The sequence below is a fragment of the Hypomesus nipponensis genome, chromosome 14, assembly GCF_054491055.1.
Source record: "Hypomesus nipponensis isolate SF chromosome 14, ASM5449105v1, whole genome shotgun sequence".
Lineage (NCBI taxonomy): Eukaryota > Metazoa > Chordata > Actinopteri > Osmeriformes > Osmeridae > Hypomesus > Hypomesus nipponensis.
The window spans coordinates 3,347,772-3,370,318 of NC_140374.1; the positions used below are offsets into that span (position 1 = coordinate 3,347,772).

The 22,547-nt window shown below is 50.3% G+C and overlaps 1 protein-coding gene across 1 annotated transcript; it reads right to left on the reverse strand.

Moving 5' to 3' along the window:
- Positions 1–386: 386 nt before the first annotated feature.
- Positions 387–22,102, reverse strand: banp (BTG3 associated nuclear protein). Its single transcript, XM_084672329.1, has 13 exons — positions 22,020–22,102; positions 20,241–20,319; positions 20,010–20,110; positions 19,647–19,849; positions 18,605–18,706; positions 18,322–18,494; positions 17,362–17,601; positions 16,342–16,500; positions 14,240–14,370; positions 13,468–13,539; positions 10,861–10,905; positions 4,678–4,821; positions 387–1,454 (listed from the first exon to the last, which is right to left on the reverse strand). The coding sequence occupies exons 2-13, from the start codon at positions 20,311–20,313 to the stop codon at positions 1,353–1,355; spliced, it is 1,545 nt and encodes a 514-aa protein (XP_084528455.1). The 5' UTR covers positions 20,314–20,319; positions 22,020–22,102; the 3' UTR covers positions 387–1,352.
- Positions 22,103–22,547: the final 445 nt, after the last annotated feature.

Genomic DNA, 22,547 nt, shown 5'->3' on the forward strand with positions numbered 1-22,547 from the left:
CACACACGTATAATGTGCAAACACACATGCACACAACCAGACATAAATACACATGTAATGTGATATATGTAGTCATGCATCATTCATTTGGATTCTCTCTGCTAATCGAGTCTATCAGCTGTCCTAAATCACAGTAGCGGCAATCCTGGTAACTCTGGAAGGAGCTTGTTCTAAACATTTCATAACACCATTTGACCAGAGTAGTGAATCTGGGATCCAACAGTCTTGTTTCACATAACCCTTTCAGCATCTTCATCACAACCTGTTTCTGGTTTGTCAGAAGTAACCATCGTTAATGTTCTTGACCGACCTTCTGCAGTAGGCCCTCAGTACAAGTGCTCATGTTAACCGAACAAGCAAATACAGACTGCTGAACAAAAACACTGTTTTATAGCAACCACAAAATAGTTTATTCGCATGAATGTGTCTTTCACAGAAGCACAGCAAAAAACAAAAACAAACAGAAACTTTTTTTACATATAACTTGTATTAACATCCTGTTAACTGCGTGTTTGTGCTACCTCCAACAAAAAAGTTCCACAAATATCTCAGCATGTTATAATTGGGTAGGACTACACTGAATAAAGAAACCAAAACGATGGGTTAACCAATAGGCAAAAACTTGGAGATGAACACGCTGGGATGGGCCCATGACATGACAAAACTGTGACAAATAAGAGAGGGAGAGACAGAAAAAGCGAAACAGGCAGAAGAAACAGTCAGTTGAAACTAAGTACAACTGTCTCAAGCTACCTCCACCATAGTGCAGACTGCAACCACAAGACTTCTAGAAAGTATCACAGAAGAGCAACATTGTGCAACGTTGTCAGGTTGTTTGATGGAGTTGTGGGCTTCCAGGAATAAACACATCCGTAAAGGGTGGTTGGGGTTCTTCTTGGCCAGGGGTCTCTGGCACTGAGCTCCGCCCTGGATGATGCCTGGGCTGAGGGTGTGTGGTGGGTCCATCTGAACAGCCTTTTCCCAGGGTGGGGCCTCTGATCCTGGGGTCTGAACCCAGCTGGGTACCACCACTCTGGCCTGGCCGGCGACAGGAGTCAGGCCCATTAGAACCATGCAGCCCGGCCCAGGCTTGGGCCCCTGGGCTGGGCTCAAACAGGCGGACTGGCAGCCGGGCGGAGCTGGGTCTAGTCTCTACGATATTCTCCTCTGCATGTTCAAACACATTTGTCTAATTACATTAGTGCGGAAACGTGTTCCTTTTTCCCCATGGTTGACCGTCTTCAATTGTGTGTCTGACTGGATAATCCTTCCACAGGCTCTCCCTTCTCCCTTCCTGTCCTTCCCCGTGTCCTGGGTCCTGGGTCCGGGCAGGATGGCAGGGTCTTGGCCTCTCAGCTGACCATCTGCACCACCTCCCCGTTCTCCCCTGTGGGAAGCTGGATGCTCTCCTTCACCTCCATCTCCCCCTGGATGGCTGGAGCCAGCTCCCCCGCCTGCAGGCAAGAGGGACGAGAGAGGGGAGAGGAAAGGTGAGAAAGAGGGAAGAAGGGAAAGATGGAAGGAGGGGCATATCGGGGAGAGATGCATTAGAGTAGTGGACAGGAACGCGAGGCGTGGAAGAGAAGAGGAGAGAGTGTTTTAAAAGGAAAAGGAGGACACCGAAGAAGGCAGTAAAAAAAGAGAGATTGGAACGATAAAGAGAAACGTGGGAGGAATGAGAGAGACAGAGAGAGAGAGAGAGAGAGAGAGAGAGAGAGAGAGAGAGAGAGAGAGAGAGAGAGAGAGAGAGGGGAGGTTAGTAAGTGCAGACAGATCTTTAATCTCAGCATCTGAGCTCAGTTGACAGAGGAGGTAACAGAGGAGGGTGAAGACCGTGTAGGCCATGACTCATCCCTGACAGATGGCCCCAGTGGAGGAACCTGACTCATCCCTTCCTTACGGACAAGCCAGATCTCCCTGACAAACACCTGTGTGTGTGTACACCAGGGCTCCTCCACCAGCCCTGGAGGGCAGCCTGCAGCCGGTACAGCTACATGGGGTCCCACGGCTCTGGCAGTGGCAGCAACACGATAGCTCCAGGTGTCTGTGTGGCCGGCTCTCCTGCTCTGATCACACCTCGCACCCCTGAACCTGGAAATCTGACCGTCAATCCATAACCGTGTGACCTCATAACCCAGACCTCCCCGACCCTGACCCACAAACTCCACCCCCTGACCCTGGGAATCAGACCCTAAAACCCTGACCCACAAACTCCACCCCCTGACCCTGAGAATCAGACCCTAAAACCCTGACTATGACCGTACAACCCTGGCCTCCCTGACCTGCAAATCTCTGAGCCTCGCGACACACCGTCGATGCAGACACTGACACCAGACAGGGCTGCAAAGCCCCTCGGGCTCGTCGCAATGTCGATCCCGTTTGAATCCGGCATATAGTCAGACTGCTCTGGTGTGCGGTGAGGGTGTTGTGAGGACCTAGATAGAGCCGGCTGCCAGCCCCTGGCTTGGTCTGGCGATGTGTGCAAACTGTCCGCTAACATCTGAACTCTCCACACAGCTGACATCCGCCCGGCAACCAGACGTTCCTGTGAGGAATATAATCTAAAGTATGTGTGTGTTTGTTTGGTACTTCATTTGATCTAGGCTGTGTAATGGAAACCATTCAATAAAAAGAACAAAAACAAATGTGTAGATAAATAAATAAAATAAGTCAATTTTTCAAAAGCGTGTATAAATGCTACCATCTGTTTGGAATGTTTCTCTTGATTCAACACTTATCGGGAGTGTGGGTCTAACCTTGATCTGACATATGATGGTGACATTATTGGTCTGAGTGGGTGTGTCCCCATAACAAGCCTTATGTTAGAGACTCAGAATCTCATTATATCAGACAGTGATTGGTCTAGCATTGGGTCAAAAGTTCACTGTGATTGGTCTAGAGTACAGAGTTAACTCAGCTGTTTGCTTCCAGGATCTCTGTGTACAATCAAGCATTTCAACACATGGTCTAGCAGGACACACACACACACACACAAGCTCTGCTGAGAGACGCAAGGTAAATAAACGCTCTGATTGCTGCTCAGATCAAGATGAAGCCCAGACCACGAAGTACTGGGGCGCCGATCGTCCACATGTGTTCACACGCACACATGTACACACATTAACATACACATACATTCACGGACGTGACACACTATGCTAGCAAGACTAGGGACATCCATCAAAACATGGCGTCCAGGCCCCCGCCTACCATCACCACGTACAACATCAAGACAGCCGGACGGGCCAGACCTCAGATCTCAGGAGTGACAGACAGGCCGGCCGGTCCCTGGTTCTCATGAGGCATGAGTCTGTGTCTGAGAGGAGGGAGAATCAAGCCCACGCGCAACTGGGTGGGAGACTCCAGAAGGTCCTAATACAGAAGACCAGAGGACCCCTGGAGACTCCAGAAGGTCCTGGTACAGAAGACCAGAGGACCCCTGGAGACTCCAGAATGTCCTGGTACAGAGGACCCCTGGAGACTCCAGAATGTCCTGGTACAGAGGACCCCTGGAGACTCCAGAAGGTCCTGGTACAGAGGACCCCTGGAGACTCCAGAAGGTCCTGGTACAGAAGACCAGAGGACCCCTGGAGACTCCAGAAGGTCCTAGTACAGAAGACCAGAGGACCCCTGGAGACTCCAGAAGGTCCTGGTACAGAAGACCAGAGGACCCCTGGAGACTCCAGAAGGTCCTGGTACAGAGGACCCCTGGAGACTCCAGAAGGTCCTGGTACAGAGGACCAGAGGACCCCTGGAGACTCCAGAAGGTCCTAGTACAGAATACCAGAGGACCCCTGGAGACTCCAGAAGGTCCTGGTACAGAAGACCAGAGGACCCCTGGAGACTCCAGAAGGTCCTGGTACAGAAGACCAGAGGACCCCTGGAGACTCCAGAAGGTCCTGGTACAGAAGACCAGAGGACCCCTGGAGACTCCAGAAGGTCCTGGTACAGAAGACCAGAGGACCCCTGGAGACTCCAGAAGGTCCTGGTACAGAAGACCAGAGAACCCCTGGAGACTCCAGTAAGCCCCTGGAGACTCCTACAATCGGCCACAAACAACTGGAGGAGCCAGTCGTTATTTGAGGTTCTACTCTTTTATAATGTCACAAGGGGAGCGGAAGGCTTATCCTCACGACGAGACCTGGGGAAGCGGGGCAGAGACACGCCCTCTTCAGCCACATGAGACAAGAAAACACTGACCAGAAGGAAGAACATGTGCTACTTAACATGGCTGGTGGAGAACAACGAGAACATCTTGTTGTTTTGGCATTTCTGGCGGTGCCAAGAGGTGCCACTTGAAAGAGCAACCCCCCCAAGCCCCCACCCCAACTCCTCCAACCAGCTCTTGTTCTCCCACATCAGTCATCAAGGGATTTCTGGCTAATCTAGTAATTATTACTTTCCTCTTTGTAACGATGCATTCATGCATTTTTACGCTGTTAAATGACTGTTTACACAAACACAAGCCAGAGGGCTTGGCTTAGGGAGAGGAGTGGGGGCGCGTGGAGAGTGAAAGTCAGACAACAGAGGAAGACGACAGTGCTCTGTGTTGGGGCTCCATGCAAATAGCAGCTATTGTGCTGCTGTCTCTGTAGCAACATGACACTCTGTGTGTGTGTGTGCGTGCATGTGTGTATGTGAGCGCGGGTGTGTGTGCGCGCGCGCACGGCTCCTCACCTGCACGGTGTTGTTGTGGTCACTGACGGGCGCCAGTTGGACGTACTGCACCTGGATGTCGCTGGCCTGCAGGGCGGAGCCCTCTACGGCCGCGCCCCCACCGTCACTTGACGCCACGGCGATGAGCTGGGCGCCTCGCAGCACCTGGGACGGAAGAGGGGTGGAACGTCAGAACAGCCAATCACTGATCACGAGTCAGATCACCATCATGGTCACAGCTCTCTGCAGCACTGTACTAAGGTGTTTTGAGCATCACAATATCTCCAACACTTCTCAGCGCACACCAAAACACCAAGATCAATAGCACTAGGATAAGGCGAAAAACATGTATTTTTAATATTGGGGTGAACTGTGTCTTTTCTATGACATGAAAGTTGAGCTTGGCCATATTGGTTCCACTTCATTGAAGTAGTGTTAAGAGAGAAGGACAGCCCTCCAGACAGGAAAGGCTGTGTGTGTGTGTGTGTGTGTGTGTGTGTGAGAATGTATGCCTTTTCACTAGCCCTGGAACAGCAATTATATGTGAATTCTTACTCTGAAAATAGCTGTTTATCCTTTTTTTTTACAGGGGACAGCCTCATTTGAAATAAAACTACCCACCAACCCCCCTCCATTTACAACCAACTCCCTTTTTACATCCCCCCCCCCTTCCCCACACTGTCCTTAGCTGAACCATGTTCCTTGTGCTGTTGGGGCTCCCTCCCTCTCTCCCTCCCTCCTTCCTTCCTTCCTTCCTTCCTTCCTTCCTTCCTTCCTTCCTTCCTTCCTTCCTTCCTTCCCTCCTTCCCTCCCTCCCTCCCTCCCTCCCTCCCTCCCTCCCTCCCTCCCTCCCTCCCTCCCTCCCTCCCTCCCTCCCTCCCTCCCTCCCTCCCTCCTTCCTTCCCTCCCTCCCTCCCTCCCTCCCTCCCTCCCTCCCTCCCTCCCTCCACCCCCCTCTCGGTCCAGCTGGTCTGGAACCAACACAACACATTCCCAATTTGGGGGAGAATCTGCTAGTCTGCAGAAAACCCAAACCCCACAAAACCTCAATTATAGATGCTATGGGGCAACTATGCCCCGTGACTCTCCCGCCCCCTAAACCTCCGCCCTTGGCCTTTGAAGTTGGAGACAGACCCCCGCCCCCCCTTCACCCTACCACCACCATCATGGTGATCTGGCACTGGGGGGGAGAGGGGAGGGGGCACCACAACAGCATTCTCTTTGCCAGAGGGTGCCAAGAAGCATCATGGTGCTGATTAGAGGCTTCTCTGACTCACCAGATTCGACAACCACACACACACACGGACAAACAGAATCAATATGGAGGGCTCACACTGTGAGTGAGCATACGATGACTCCTTTAGAACAATCCTCAGACATCCTCTCGTATCCTCGCGAGGGACCACTTTGGGTCCGCTGGAGCCAATAAAATAAAATCTTAACACAAAAAAACACCAAAAAAACTCAAAATGCCAGGTGTTTGTGTGTGTACCACGGGGTTGACACACACTCGTCTGAACGGATTAAAGGTCGGAGCTCAGTCTCCGTGTGGGAGCAGACCCCATCCCAGCTGGGAGGAGTCCTTCACAGAGCGCTCGAGAGCTGGAGCACCCAGGGAAATACTGCCAGCGATTACACAGGAACCCTGCTCCACTCCCCGGTTCCTCGTCCAATATCTTGTTTGGATACTCTAACATGATTGGACACCTCCACTGCCTCTACAGTTTAGTGATTTGTAAGGGCTGGCACCAGTTAGACTACATAATCAAGACTGACCAGAGGACTTCCCTGTCTGGATGACGCCTGACAGTTGGTGCATCTTAAGTGCATTAGTTACTGTTGACCTCGGGTTAGTTGGATAGGGCCTCTTAAATTGTATGTGCTGGCTGACCACCAAGGGCTGAGAGTAGAGGAGAGTAGAGGAGAAGCAATGCAGAGAGGAGGACAGGAGATGGAAAGGAGGAGAGGAGGAGGAGAAGCAATGCAGAGAGGAGGACAGGAGATGGAAAGGAGGAGAGGAGAGGGAGAAGCAATGCAGAGAGGAGGACAGGAGATGGAAAGGAGGAGAGGAGAGGAGGAGAAGCAATGCAGAGAGGAGGACAGGAGATGGAAAGGAGGAGAGGAGAGGAGGAGGAGAAGCAATGCAGAGATGAGGACAGGAGATGGAAAGGAGGAGAGGAGAGGAGGAGGAGGAGCAGACTCGTCTACATGGTGGTTCCTTGCCCTGCCAGAGAACGCAGCTTGGAGGGGATCTGTCGAAAAATCGAGAACATCTTAAATTCACTGCAGAGTTTGTTAGTTGCCACGACCTTCTGAAAATAACAAAATGACCCAGGAGAAAAGAGAAGAATAAATCAAGATCATGCTGTAATGCTTTCAGCAGTGCTGGAGACTGGAGATTTACAGCAACAGCAGCTTGATGTTAAAATCATTCAGCGAGGCCAGACTGAAACACAATAAGCAACTGAGCAACCACGGTCCTTCTCAGTCCCCCCCCCACCCCTCTCTCTCCTCTCCCTCTCTCACTCATCTCTAACATGATCTTACAGTGCACATGTATTTAGTTAATACTGAAACCTTGTATGTACAGAACAATAATTACAGATGTGTTGGCTAGGTGATTTCCACGTCAGGAACACAATGGTCTTCAGCTGGAGACTACGACATACATTCTCATCTCAAGTCAAGTGGGGGGGGGGGAGGGGGGATGGACAGACAGACAAGGTGAGAAATGCTAAAGCTTCCAAGATTCTAAGAAGGTCTCTGCCCTGGAACTGTGTGTTTATGTGTGAGTTTGCACCCACATGTGAGGGGGGAAAAAACCCTTATCCTTCTAGTGGTCGTTCCAGCTTTCTCTCAACCGTATCAAACTCCCCGGGAACACACGCAAGCACACGCGCTCGTTAACCAGTCCGCTCCTGGCTGCCTCCTATCTTCCCAGGTAGGCTGCCTCCTATCTGCCTCGGTAGGCTGCCTCCTATCTGCCTCGGTAGGCTGCCTCCTATCTGCCTAGGTAGGCTGCTTCCTCTGCCCTTAGATCCTCGATAGAGAGTAAGAGAGAGACAGGAGGAAAAGACAATGAGAGAGAAATAGAGAGATAGAGTAAGAGAGAGACAGGAGGAGGAAAAGAAAGAGAGAAATAGTGAGATAACGAGTACAGAGACAGAGCTCCCTTCTAGCCTCACAATTGTAAACAACATCTGCATGTGCAGCCCTGCCCAGCCAATCAGAACAGATGTCCTGGGCTGTAGCACTGCAACACACACACACACATACAGACTGACTGATGTAGGTGCGTCCGGTCTGTGAAGGTTGTTGCTGCTGAGATCAGATGATACTGAGCAGATCTCTTAAAGCTCCTTTGAAATAGGATCCTGCCCTCCTTAATATTACATGAACACATACTAAACATTCATAAAACATCTATATGTCCGCCCTCCCCTCCCCTCCCCTCTTCTCCCCTCCCGCCCCCCTCTTCTCCCCTCCCTTCCCCTCTCCTCCCCCCCCTTCCCTCCCCTCCCTTCCCTTCCCTTCCCTTCCCCTCCCTCTCCCCTTCCTTCCCTTCCCTCTCCCCCCCTCTTCTCCCCTCCCCTCCCTCTTCACCTCTTTACTGGACCCAAGACTGCTCACTGCCCCCGTCTAACACTGTCAGCACCAATCCTGGACCAGGAGAACCACACCAGTGTTCCCTCCCAGTCAGGTCCTGGGTGTTCTGGCCCTGTCGGGGCCTGTGCTGGAGAACCTCCAGCTGACCAGTGTTCTGTGACCCGGTTCCCACACAGACCCACAGCAGCAGAACTCTGCAGGCTGTTTTGGATGTCAAGCAACATGCGCTGACAGGGTTGGGACGGGGGAATGGGGGGGGGGGGGGCTGTGATGGGTGAGATACACACTGAGAGTGTGTGTGTGTGTGTGTCTGGGTGTGTGTGTGTGCGGGTACATGCGTGTGTGTACGAGTGTGCCTCGTCAGACAGCTACCCTCTCTTCCTCTTTCGTCCATCTACCGTTTCCTGCCCAAAGCCCTGCCTCTCTCAATCAGTGTGGGTTGAGCAGAACCAAGGGGGCCGGAGATAAGGGGATAAGGGGAGGTAAGGAGGGCAGGCCACTGCTCAGGTCTGGTTCTTTGACAGTTTCACGGCCAGCATTCCCCTTTGGCAGTATGGAATAGATGCATACACAGTACTGAGGGGAGAATGACTGATTTACTGAACACACATACCCATGCACACACGCACACACATGCACACACTTAGCAGGCCGTATATCTCCTTTAGAGAAAGGGACTTTCAGAGGGCAGGCAGGGGTCAGTCAGGGGGTGGGGGGGGGGCAGCCAGGCAGACATGGGGCAAAAGAAGGTCTATCCACACCCACGGCCGCCGCCAGCCCCCGCGCTCTGACCCCCGCTCCACCAGGGGGCCCCAAAGCAGCTGTGAGCAGAGGAAGCGAGGAAGCAGGGGGAAGAGCGTCGTTCCGAGGGACGCAGCCAGATGGTCCCCGACAGGAGAAGCTATCTATAGCGCGCACGCAGATGAAAAGAGGAGAGGAGAGGGAGGAGAAGGGGAGGCATGGCCGGACAGGCCGACCAGAGGGAAGGAGGGGGGGGGGATGGGGGGGCAGGGAGCAGAGGAAAGAGAGACCTTTCTGTCTCTCGGGACAGCCGCGTTGTCCTCTCTGAGTGTCTCTCGGGCGTCCCCATCAGCGTGCTCATCAGCCACACACACACACACACACACACACAGTCGTCCTTTGTTCCTCACACAACACCTCCTCACGGCTGGCTCATCCTCCAGGCCTACTCCCCAGCTGGTCCCTGCCTCTCGCTTGGCTCCGTTTGGGTTTGTGTGTGTGTGTGGTTGTGAGTGTGTGTGTGCGTATCCTCTTTGGGTCATATCAGACCCAACACACTCCCCACCTCATAGTAAAACAATACTGACAGTCAGCTCTGCTACAGCTATTCCTGACTCACTCATTGGATATAGACCAGCACATGGACACTGCAGCAGTGCATGTGTGTGTGTGTGTGTGTGAAAGCCGGACCTGGAACAAGGGGTCATAGAATCAGTTCTTGTGTGTTTGTGTTGGCTCTGCTTTGGTATCATTTTACACACACAATCAAACGGCAAAACTACAAGGAGAAGAGAGGAGAGGAATGAAGATGGAGAGAGACGGAGAGGAGGGGGGCCGGAACCGGCCGGAACCGGATCTCCCAGGGGGAGGACAGACCATGGTGTGTTCCTCTACACTGGGAAAGTGGAGCTCTCCTCTTTTCTTCTCTCCTCCTTGATTTTCTATATCATTTCTTTGTATTTAATTACTTTTAGTCACATTTAAGAGTTACGACAAGACCCGAAGTTAGGTGATTAAGAACTGGCCTATCAGTGACTCTTTTGCATCTCACACAACCATGTTGTACAACAACTGTTTCATCTGACTGTAGGCTCCAAATTGGAAGAAGAACCCAGATCCTAGACGACAGACAGTCTGGAAAAATAATACCACACCTCCAGCCAGCGCCAGGTGGGCAAAACAAACTTCTGACACCACAACCTCACATGCACGCACCACAACCTCACGTGCACGCACGCGGTCTTGCGTGCACGCGAGGTGTGGCCAGGTACGGACGGAGCTTGGCTACTGGAGGAAGCTCCCAGAGGAATCTGGCTGTCTGAGCGTGGCGAGGAGCGTGAGAAGGGTCTGGAAGGAGGATGGGCAGGAATATTAAACATGGTTTTGGTGGGTTTTTATGCAGCGCCCATCTGGGCTCTGGGATAGGCTCTCAGGCCTCGCCTGCTTTGAGGCAGACGGCGGCTTTGATCCTACAGGAAGTGACTGAGAAACAGGAAGATCCCACTGTCCCAAACACCGTGAGAGAGAGAGACAGAAAAAAGACAGAGAGAGAGACACACACACAGAGAGAGAGAGAGAGAGAGAGAGAGAGAGAGAGAGAGAGAGAGAGAGAGAGAGAGAAAGAGAGAGGGTGTGGGAGAGAGAGAGAGAGAGAGAGAGAGAGAGAGAGAGAGAGAGAGAGAGAGAGAGAGAGAGAGAGAGAGAGAGAGAGGAATGGGTAAGCACACAGGACAAGATGTGAGAAAGGCTCAACGATATTCAGCCATTCATCTACTGTGAAGAGGAAGAAGAGAGACACTGGAGGATCTGACAAACAGTTGTGTGTGTGTGTGTGTGTGTGAGAGAGAGAGAGCCTACCTGTCCATCCTGCCCAACATGGACTTGGTGAATCTGGAGGTTACCCTGAGAGTGAATAGGAGAGAGAGGAAAGACAGTCAAACAGCCTGATAGCACACACACACGCTCACACACACACGCTCACACACACACACACACAAACACACACTCACGCAAAGCTCCATCAATATAAACTGAGATTACAATCCACATCCTGTACATACAATTACACTCTCACACACACACACACACACACACACACACACACACACACACACACACAAGTAAGGTCACATGATCCAACACCTAATGCTCCCTCTTTATTCGACTCAGTCCGCTTGGCCCCAGTCCGCATGGTCCCAGTCCGCATGGTCCTTACTAGACTGTTTCTAAACTGTTTTCCTGTCAGCCTGCAGAGCCATACGGACAGAGAATCGTGTAATCTCTCCAAAACAGTTCCTTTCCTCCTCCAACACGCTGAGACCCGCGGCTTTGATGAGAAGAGCCTGCTTCTAATGAAACAGGCTGAGTGGCAGGCTGGCTGGAGAACAGGGGTTCTGTTGCTAAGCTTTGAACTCCAAAAACAAACAATATCATTGAGAGAAAAAAAAGAGAAAGAACCCAAAAAAGCCTTTTTTCTGGCTTCCTCCACAAAGAGCAGGAAAAGCTTTGGAGCTTTACTTCCTCTATTTCTGGTGTTTCTCTCGCTCCGTCCTTCTCTCCCTATCTCGCCCGGTCTCCTCTCTCCTCGCTCACTCTCCATGTATGGGCGAGAGTTTTTGCGAAGCACCGGGTCACAACGACAGATGTGTAGTCGCGCTTCATGACTGTTTCGCGGTATAACGTTGTCTTGGCAACCTTCAACTGCCTTTTTACAGCATGCCCTTACCCTTTTGCAATAACCTGCACCGTTGACACTTACTAACATGTCATTACATAGCACTTCCTATGTTCAATGTTTTTTACTTTTGGTATTACTATGGTAGTTAATGTACCATTAGTGTGGATTGCTGCTAAACCTCCTTATTCAGCAAGCTAGCTGTTACTCCTGACAGACTGCCCTCAGATGTTTGGTGGGGTTCTCGTCAGGAGAACACTCTGCTACAATGCTGCAGGTGATCCACAAGAACCAACTGGCTACGATTGGCTGAGATCCTATTAACACATGCTGTTACCAGGCAACAAAAACAGGCTGTTTGAAGCAGGCAGTCCTGGACGTGACTACCAGGACTGAGAGAGGAAGAAAGACTGACTGAGAGGAAGCCTGTCAGACAGTCTGATAGAGAGATAATCAGTATGATGAAGAGAATCAGAGAGAGAGAGAGAGAGAGAGAGAGAGAGAGAGAGAGAGAGAGAGAGAGAGAGAGAGAGAGAGAGAGAGAGAGAGAGAGAGAGAGAGAGAGAGAGAGAGAGAGAGAGAGAGAGAGAGAGAGAGAGAGAGATATTACATATCCAAAGAAAACCCCCCACAAATGCATGTCGTGCAGAATTAGGCCGATTCCCTTTAACATTAGAAATCCAGAAAAGATCATTAACATTTTACACCCATTTAAAATCCAGTCCTGAGGAAACCCTCCAATCTAAAGCCCTTGCAGTCCATGAAGGTAACCCTGAGAGTAGCCCCCTGTGCCAGCTGGTTATGAGACTAACAAACCAGTTACCACCTGGTACACCTTCTTCACCTTTACTAACACCAAACAGAATTAAACTAATCACAACAGAAAACAAAAACTCCTACGTAGAACACTGGGAGAAAGAAACCAAGACACAAAACAAATTAGATTGCTATCGGGGTCTAAATAGAAAATATGAAATGGCTGAATATCTATATACTGTTAAGGACATAAATCAGAGACAGCTGCTCACTAAATACAGAATGAGTGACCACACCCTTGCAATCGAAAAAGGAAGACATAAAAAAACATGGTTACCTAAAGAGTACAGAATCTGTGGACACTGTACATCAGGGGAAATTGAAACAGAAAAACATTTCCTACTTAAATGTTACAAATATAGAAGTATAAGAGATCAATATCTGGAAAAATGTAAGGAATTAATTGAAAACTACACAGAGCTTAATTTAAACGAGAAATTAAGGATATCTCTGGGCGAAGGGCCGACGGCAAGCCTTGCCGCTAGATATGTCTCTCAATGTCACAACCTGAGGGACAGTGAACCAACCCTGTACAACTGTTAAAACCTGTCTGTATATTAACAAGCATTTATGTGTTACTGTTACTCTTACTATGCTACTGTTATAGTGTACTGCCATATTATTATTGTTATAATGTAAATGCTATGATACATATATTACTGTAAAATGTCCTTTCAATAGGGACTGCTTTGGCAATACTGCTCAACCCGAACTGTCATGCCAATAAAGCATTCTGAACTGAACTGAAAAACTGAGAGAGAGAGAGAGAGAGAGAGAGAGAGAGAGAGAGAGAGAGAGAGAGAGAGAGAGAGAGAGAGAGAGAGAGAGAGAGAGACAGACAGACAGATCGAGAGAAAGAGAGGCAGACTGCATGATGAGTTAGCCTGCCAGAGACAACAACCATTTCATCGGAATGTTATCTGAACTGCTATCATCACTCTCATTCACACACACCCATACACACATGCGGTTACCTCACTGTCCTGAGTGATCTGCACCTCCTCCCCCTGTGGCACCTGGGCAATGTGGAGATGGCCCTGAGGAATCTGAGAGAGAGGTAGAGAGAGAGACAGAGAGAGAGAGAGAGAGAGAGAGACAGAGACAGAGACAGAGAGACAGAGAGACAGAGAGACAGAGAGAGAGAGAGAGAGAGAGAGAGACAGAGAGAGACAGAGAGAGACAGAGAGAGAGAGAAGTTAAGATTACATAAAATGTTGTTTGTATTGTATGTATGTATGTATGTATGTGTGTGTCTATGTGTGTGTATGTGTGTGTGTGGGAGGGGGGGGTTTGAGAACATATGGAGGTGCTCAGGAGACAAGTCTTGCCTGGACAAATCACTTCCTGCTTGCACGCCCACCCACACTTCTGTTTGACTTGACCTTGACCTCCGACCCTTGCAGCTGTCAGAGGGCCGACCAATCCCTGAACCCCCTAAACCGACTTCCTGTGATGAGCTGTAAGTGTGCGGGTGTGTGATTGTTATTTTCAGTGTGTGTGTGTGTGTGGGGGGTGGGGGGGCAATGTTTGTGAATAAAGGTTGCATAGTGTTTTTAAGTGGTGAGGTGGTCTTCCTATCACCCCCCCCCCCCCTCCACACACACACACACACACCTGGGATTTCCTTATGAAAAGGGCTGAGTTAGGAGAGGGGCAGAGATGAACAGAAAGGGAGGAGGATGAGTGGAGTGAAAGAGAGAGAGGGAGCGTTGGCGGGAGAGAGAGGAGAGGAAGAGGACCACTCACCACTTGGACCTGTCCGTCATCCCCTATGCGATGGATCTGGACCTGCTGGATCTGTGGATTGGCCAGGGTGTAGTGCAGCGTCTGCTGGGTGGCACTCTCCAGGTGGGCTGTCTCCCCTACGGCGCCCCCCTCTGGAGGGGAGGAGACACGCAGGTGAACGTTCAGTTACGAGTCAAGAGGTTAAAAGTCGACTTGAACTGGAAGTGGACGCACGCGCACGCGCGCGCACACTGAGGTCGACCATCTTCACCTCCTGGGAAAGTTTGGCCGTCTCCCAGGACATCTGCTGGGCTGTTTGCACTTCATCAAGCACGTCTAAATACACAACAAGGACTCTCCAGCAACCAGTCCAAACACACACGTGGCCAAGCAAACGCAAACTGTCAGTCTTAGTCTAAACACACACTGTCACCCCAGTGAAACTCCACCCCACCCAGGCCAGAACCTCGCCCAGACTAGTCGAGCTGAGCTCAGGGTAGCCCAGCACCCTATCCTAACCCAGTCTGGCACACTCCAACCCTCCAGCCTAGCCTAGCCTAGTCCAGTCTTTCCTTACAGCCCCGTCTAGCCTTACAGGGGCATGCCTATCCCAGGCTAGCCTAGTTTAACCCAGTTTATCCTAGTATAGACCAACGTGAAGACACCTACAAACGTATTTAGCCAACCATCAACAAACATTTAACCAATTCATATTTTGAATGTAGGAGAGGGCGTGGCTCAGTGGTTAATACAGATCCTGACTGAAGATCAAGAGGTTGCTGTGTCAAATACCCCCTGTGCTGTACGTGGCTTGGGCTAAACGCGTCTGGCAAATGAATATAATACATTATTATCATAATCCCCGCTGTTTACAGCTGGAAGCAATTTGTTTGTCTGCAGCGTCAGTGCAACGATCGAAGTTGGATTTGTTCCGATAATACACCGTCAAGGACAGTAAGCAGAGTTCCACTAGCCATAGAAATAGAACACCAAATACTGTAGATACAAATTGGACAGGGCCCAGGCCGGAGGAGTGTGTGGTGACTGGGAGAACCCTTTCACTCATCCTTCAACGGCACGGGTGTAAATACACATGGAGGAAGAAGCCAGGTGGCTCTCTGAGAGGGGATCTCTCTTTGTCGTCGTCGTCGTCCCCCCCGCCCCCCCCCCCCCCCCCCCGGTGCATTCATAAATAACGGTTTTAAAACCCCACCTCTTTCCGCTCCGGTCGTGTCGGAGCAGATTAAGTGTGTTTGAGTGTCAGAGAAAGCCATGATATTGTGTGCGAACGTGAGCATAGACATGTAGGTTTATGCATGTGGGTATGTGTTTACATACCCATGGAGTGTGTGTGAGGGGGGGTGTGTGAGGCAGGAGGCTACGTTAAGGGATGTGTGTTACCTGAGGCTGTGTGGCTGTGTGTGTGTGTGGATAAGTGGTAGGGCCTGCCGGCCTTTTGTGTGGAGATTACAACCATCTGGTCTAGAAACACAGCACCCTTACACAGCAACATGGGTCAAAAAAGGGGTGCGTCTTTGTTTATGTTTGTTTGTACGTTTGCGTGATGGATGGTCCAGGTCTTGAAATTGCGATCACTTTGGTCGCATATGTTCCAGAAATGGTGTCTGTGCGACCTCAAATATATTTGGGAGCATTTGTGCAAGTGCAAATAATCGTTAGGGTGCAAGCTGTTTCAATTGCTTTACAAAATGCTTTGCAATTGCTAATATAGCGGCCGGTCATTCCTTGTCACTGAACTCCGCTGTCACGTGACAGGAAGCCAACTAGCTCGTAAAATAATAATAATACTGTTTTGTTGTGGTGCTCCTTAATATTCGGTGGGTGCTTCTACATTTTTGCTGCAGCTCCTAACTTTTTAAAGTCGGGAGCAGCAGTGCCACCAAGTAAAACATTTCATTTCAAGCCGTAGCTGTTGCCCGTGTGTGTGTGTACAGTACATGCGAATCCATGAGTGTATGTATATGAATGTATGTGTGTATATGTATGGCTTTGCATATATCTGTAGGTATGTGTCTGTATGTCTGTGTGTGTCCGTGTGTGGGTGTGTGTGTGTGGGTGTGTGTGTGTGTCCGTGTCTGTGTGTGTCTGTGTGTGTGTTGTACCTGAGCCTCCCTGTCCACTATTGCGTTTCGAGAAGCTCTTGACTGCCAGACTCTGGCCCCTCTGCTTGCGTCTCCACGCTGTGCGGCACTTGGAGTCGATGCTCTGCTTGATCCGGTACCAGTCCGACTCGGTGATGCCGAACTTGTAGAACAGGTGACCTGTTGGGGGGGGTCAAAGGGCACAGACGTAAAAAAAAACGTGCAACTGCAGTTTGTGTGTGGCTGGAACCCCTCTCCTCTCGACTTTGTGTTGTCGACCCTAAATGGTAACATCCCTTGTAGGGCTGGCAGTGTGGGACTTGAGGCAGGATAAGGATCGGTGAGCACATCTCCTTTCATGCTGCGCGACGAAATGTGGCTTCCAGGGGCCAGCTGAGGGAGGGGCATGTTTGGGTGGGAGGGTAGGAATGAGCGTGCTCGGGAGTCCCCTGCCCAAGCCCTCACGTAACAACGGGGGGTCCTGTCCTGGCAGGTAGGACAGGTGCTCTGTCTCCAGGTGCTCTGTCTCCAGTGTCACCCAGGGCTCTATTCCAGCTCACACACACATTTCCCTATCTGGCTCGGCAGACACCTACCCTGACGAGGGGAGATACACAGACTGCAATAAATATCCTTCAGGCCTAACCTCCCCCTGGCCTCAGTCCTAACCTTCCCCCTGACCTCAGCCCTAACCTCCCCCTGCCCTCAGCCCTTCTCCCCCCTGGCCTCAGCCCTTCTCCCCCCTGCCCTCAGCCCTTCTCCCCCCTGCCCTCAGCCCTTCACCCCCCCCGGCCTCAGCCCTTCACCCCCCCCGGCCTCAGCCCTTCACCCCCCTGGCCTCAGCCCTTCACCCCCCCCGGCCTCAGCCCTTCTCCCCCCTGCCCTCAGCCCTTCTCCCCCCCCTGGCCTCAGCCCTTCTCCCCCCTGCCCTCAGCCCTTCTCCCCCCTGCCCTCAGCCCTTCTCCCCCCTGCCCTCAGCCCTTCTCCCCAGCCCCAGGGTGTCAGAGGGGCCAGCCCCGGGGGGGTCTGGGCTAGACTCACAGCGGATGCCGTAGATCATGAGCGGGTCCAGCTGCTTCTTGCCGTGCTTGCCCTGTCCCGACAGGTTGGACATGGCCTGGACCTCGCGGTGGAACAGGTAGTCCAGCAGCGTCAGCGCCATCTTCTCCGCCGAGCGGCAGTTGGTGCTGATGTGCAGCATGTCGGCCGAGGACACGGGGCAGCGGACGCGCATCTCGGGGTTGTTGTCGTCGCCCAGCCAGGTGCCCCCTGGGAAGTCCTCTGCAGGCGCCGTGGAGAGAGAGAGAGAGAGAGAGGCTTGTCAAGCACACAGGTCTCACACACACACACACACATAGCCAGGCGCTGAGGGTTAAGTCGTCTGGGTTGTTTTCCAGCCTCTCTTTCAGACGTGGGACCACAGCGCCCTCGTGGGGTCACCACCGGTAAAACTACCAACTGGCAGACCACACTGTATGCAGCGTATATCAATGATTCCCGAGGCTTACATCAATCAATAACTGTAAATAACGGTTTAAAAAAAGGTAAAGAAAGTGTGATATAGAACAAAATGATGAGCCTTTATGTTTAAGAGTAACCTCCAGCCTGCGCTGCTGACTAAGGGAGTAACCGACTAAGGGGGCTAACTCACAGCTGCAAATAAATGAATGACAGGAGCCTCTTTGAAGCTGACCACGGAATTTCAAACAAAACCACAGAAAACAACAATAGCACATGCATGACTCATGACTCCTGATTCAGACGGCTCAGACAGTGGTGGAGAGGGTCCAGGGGGCCCGTGACCAACGACTCAATCTCCTCTGAGTCATATCTCCCAGCATGCACCGACTCAGGCCGAACATGGTGTTTTCCCTTCCTGTGTTAGTCAGACCGGGACAGACCCCCTCCGGCAGGCATGCTATCTCATCCTGGGAGCGACGGCTCACCTGGCAGGCAAGGCTAGTTTGAGACTGTGCGTGTGTGTACTCTGTCTGGCCCTACCCTCTGAGTTGAGAGTGATGAGCGTGACGTTCTGGGTGCTCTGGGCGCTGTTGGCCTGCCCGTTGTTGGACACGGAGTCGCTGGCCTCAGAGCCGCTCTCCTGCTCCTCCTGGCTGTCCTCCGGCGCCGGAACCTTCACCAGGATGGTGTTCTGTCTCCTCCCGCCCACCGCGCTGAAACACGCACACACGCGTTAACGCACACAAACACACAAGAGGACACGCGCACCCGTACTAAGAGCCTCCCTGAAGGGTTGGGGGGGGGGGGGGGGGGCGTCACTCACTTGCTGAGGAGATTCTCGAGAGACTCGACCCCCCGCGTGTCCTCCTGACCCGCCCCCTTCTGCCGGTCGCTGCTCACGATCACGTTAGTCTGAGGGACCACACTGCACACAGGGAGAGAGGAGATTCAAACACACTGCACACGGGGAGAGAGGAGATTCAAACACGCTGCACACGGGGAGAGAGGAGATTCAAACACACTGCACAGAGGGAGAGAAAAGATTCAAACACGCTGCACAGAGGGAGAGGAGATTCAAACACGCTACACTGAGGGAGAGAGGAGATTCAAACAGGCTACACAGGGAGAGAGGAGATTCAAACACACTGCACAGAGGGAGAGAGGAGATTCAAACAGGCTGCACAGGGAGATTCAAACACACAGCACAGAGGGAGAGGAGATTCAAACATGCTACACTGAGGGAGAGAGGAGATTCAAACACACTGCACAGAGGGAGAGAGGAGATTCAAACAGGCTGCACAGGGAGATTCAAACACACAGCACAGAGGGAGAGGAGATTCAAACACTGCACAGAGGGAGAGGAGATTCAAACACTGCACAGAGGGAGAGGAGATTCAAACACTGCACAGAGGGAGAGAGGAGATTCAAACATGCTACACTGAGGGAGAGAGGAGATTCAAACACACTGCACAGAGGGAGAGAGGAGATTCAAACACACAGCACAGAGGGAGAGGAGATTCAAACACTGCACAGAGGGAGGAGATTCAAACACTGCACAGAGGGAGAGAGGAGATTCAAACATGCTACACTGAGGGAGAGAGGAGATTCAAACACACTGCACAGAGGGAGAGAGGAGATTCAAACAGGCTGCACAGGGAGATTCAAACACACAGCACAGAGGGAGAGGAGATTCAAACACTGCACAGAGGGAGAGGAGATTCAAACACTGCACAGAGGGAGAGAGGAGATTCAAACATGCTACACTGAGGGAGGAGATTCAAACACACTGCACAGGGAGATTCAAACACACTGGAAACCTCAACATACAGCCCTTTTCTCCTCTTTCACTCCCTCCCAGAGCTCACCAGCGCACTTTGTTCCAGGTCTGGGTGGCCCCCAGTGGGGACCCAGCCACCATGGGCACCTGGATGGGCCCTTGGTTCTTGCTGCTGGTGACAGCGTCCAGCTTCCTCTCCAGGGCCTTGCAGCTGGCCTGCACAGCTTGCAGCTTGGTCTCCATGCTGTCTAGACGCTGGCAGATCGTCTGGCTGAAGGAGCATAACATGGCCTGGGAAAGGTGGTGGTGGGGGGGGGGGTGGGGGGGCACAACAGAACACCTTTTATTTAAAGGAAAACAGTGTTAACCTTAACCCGTTTTGACAGTATATCATATGCTGTGTTGCACCAAGACACCTAGTCAGCAGTAAGACCCTGGCATTGGGAGTTACCTTGATTGATCCATCTTGACAGCTGGTCTCCATCTTCCGGCGCTTCCTCGAGGGTTTGTCATCGCCATCCTCACGACCGTCCATGACATGACATGACATGTCTAATAACACAGTCAGAAAAAAGTCACACAAACACACACTAAACTCATAGTTTGTGTTTTGATTTATTTTCGTTCACAGTAGTTATTCTATTGACACAATATTGTCAGGGACTGCATATTGCACTCTTACCGGTGTGGTCACTCTGCCCTAGGTCCTCCACCGCTATCTGGACTATCTCGGCCAAGTCTTGCTCTGACATCATTCAGACCTGTGAAGCCATAGGCAGATACATAATATTGCAAATTTAACAATGTATGTGTTTTCCAAATACTTGCTATGAATTAAATGGTCTAAGAAAATGAACGTGACATTAGGTAATGAAACTTAAAAGAAACTGAACAAATACCATGCACGTGAAAATCTGTGGTAAACTAAATTAATGTTTTGGGATTTTTTCTTTAATCATATCAAATCAATCAAAAATTAAAGGTTTGATTTACTGCGTAGTCATGATTGTCACCCAAACTACATTATATTCCACCAGAGGGCGCCCATCACCACACTGCTCAAAAAGCTGTGAGCGATTCAACCTCATTTAACCGTTCTCTGACTGGGACCAAGCAGAACAGCAACCAAGCAGAACAGCAACCACCTCCACTGACTGTGGTCACAGGGTTTTACCTGTTATAATGAGGTGTACATGCACACTACTGCTGGAAAAGATGACACAACACACTAAGTGCCTTAGTGATTCAGCTCAATGTGCCTTATGGTCAAGTAAACATCTCTTGTGAGATTGCATGGCTATGCATTTATCTACATCTACTTCTCTATGCAAGAGGCTTTGCTGTCCAAGCCAGGTGGGCAGTAGGATTTTAATAAATGATGTAATTTGATTTCGGTGTCAGTTTATAGGAGAATGTGTAAAAATGTGTTTGTAATATAGAGTCGCATTAATGTAAATTACTCAATGTTTTTAATATGTTGGCAAGTCGGTGACGGAAATCTAGATATGTGATTTAATTAAAAAGATTGAAAAAATACTTTTAAAATGTTATCAAATTCAGGCATTGCCCCAGGCTGCCCCAAGCTGCCCCATTGGCTACACCTGTTGGGGCAGCTAGACCACACAATCGATGTGGGTGATCTCTGAGTCACATTCTAAGTATGAGGAACACAAAGAAAAGGCCTCAGACCGGAGATGTATTTCGGAATGACCTGGATATTATCTTCTGATTCATTTGAGATATATATATATATATATTATATATTAGCATGCTTGCTAACTCATACACGCCAAAATCATCCAAGAGCTACTGGGTTGGAACGCCTGAAGTCCAGCAGTATTTACCCTCTCTCTCTCTCATGAATACTAGCAATAATTGTATGCCAAGGACGAGAAATTTTCGAACGATGGGTTAGTAAGGGTTTGTAAGTCACCACAAGCAAGTTGCTAACTTGGATAAGAGTCCTGAAGTTGCAAAATTGGCAAACATCAACTGGCAACCCTTATTTCAGCAGACTGGTACCGACAGGCGCGCGCTATATAGCCAACTGGCTAACTAGCAAACGCTTTATTAGACATTAGTTTATTTCAAAAAGGCATTCAAAGGCGTTTTTACCCGGTAATGATAAGTCTACGTGAACCTGACTTATGAACCAAAGTAAAATCACGCTAAAGCACAGTGAAATCCAACCTAGCTAGCTAGCCGCACAAGAGCTGGTGAGCAGATTGACAGACTGTTAGCTTACAGTATTTTGCTGGCTAGCTAAGAAACACATGCAGGAAGGTTACTGAGCATGCTAATTGCTAGCTAGGCCTTAGCGGTTGTTTCATGGCGAAGGACTAGATCAAATGTTGTGTGTTGTTGTTGACCCTTTCGTAAAAATTAAGATGCGATTTGAAGGCATCCAGCATCTCCACCTCTGCCGGCCTCATATGTACCGTGTAAGATTCGGTTATATTACCGTGTGAATGATGAATTCTCGTGTTGTTTGTAAGGATTCCGATAACGGCGTCCTTCCTCGCGAGAGAAAAGCCTGCGCCTCGACTCTGTTCCCCTGCTTCCTTTGGTTCAGTCAACAGTCTGAGTTGGGGGCGGTTGATAGGTGGAGCGAATCTGTCTCCGCTGTGAAAACTTCTCATATACGTTAAAACATTATTTCATTTGATTAAAGTAGCTTGGTGAAAATATGTAGCCTACGTTCAATTTCCTAGAGTTATAATTTACAGAAAACAAAATTAGTGCTATGCAACACCGATATTATTTCAATATTTGACACAAACTTGTCTTAGTGCCCCATAAACTGACGGTGTAGGTATGTCTGTACTTTAATCGTAAAACCCCGACATCAAATGCCGATTAATCGCTTTGTTGTTCTTTGAAAATACAATACAACAAACACAACATTGATGCATAGATATATATCTATGCATCAATGTAATAAACCTACAGCCTATACGTGGCCTAACACACACAAAACATTTGAAAGATG

Bases quoted from the DNA above. Each gene is read 5' to 3' on its own strand.
- banp (XM_084672329.1), bottom strand. From the start codon at position 20,313: ATGATGTCAGAGCAAGACTTGGCCGAGATAGTCCAGATAGCGGTGGAG. The intron at 4,822-10,860 runs GTAGGCTCTCTC...CTTCCGTCCCAG, and splicing joins ATGTTGGGCAGGATGGACAG to GTGCTGCGAGGCGCCCAGCT. The intron at 1,455-4,677 runs GTGAGGAGCCGT...TCTTGCCTGCAG, and splicing joins ACCACAACAACACCGTGCAG to GCGGGGGAGCTGGCTCCAGC.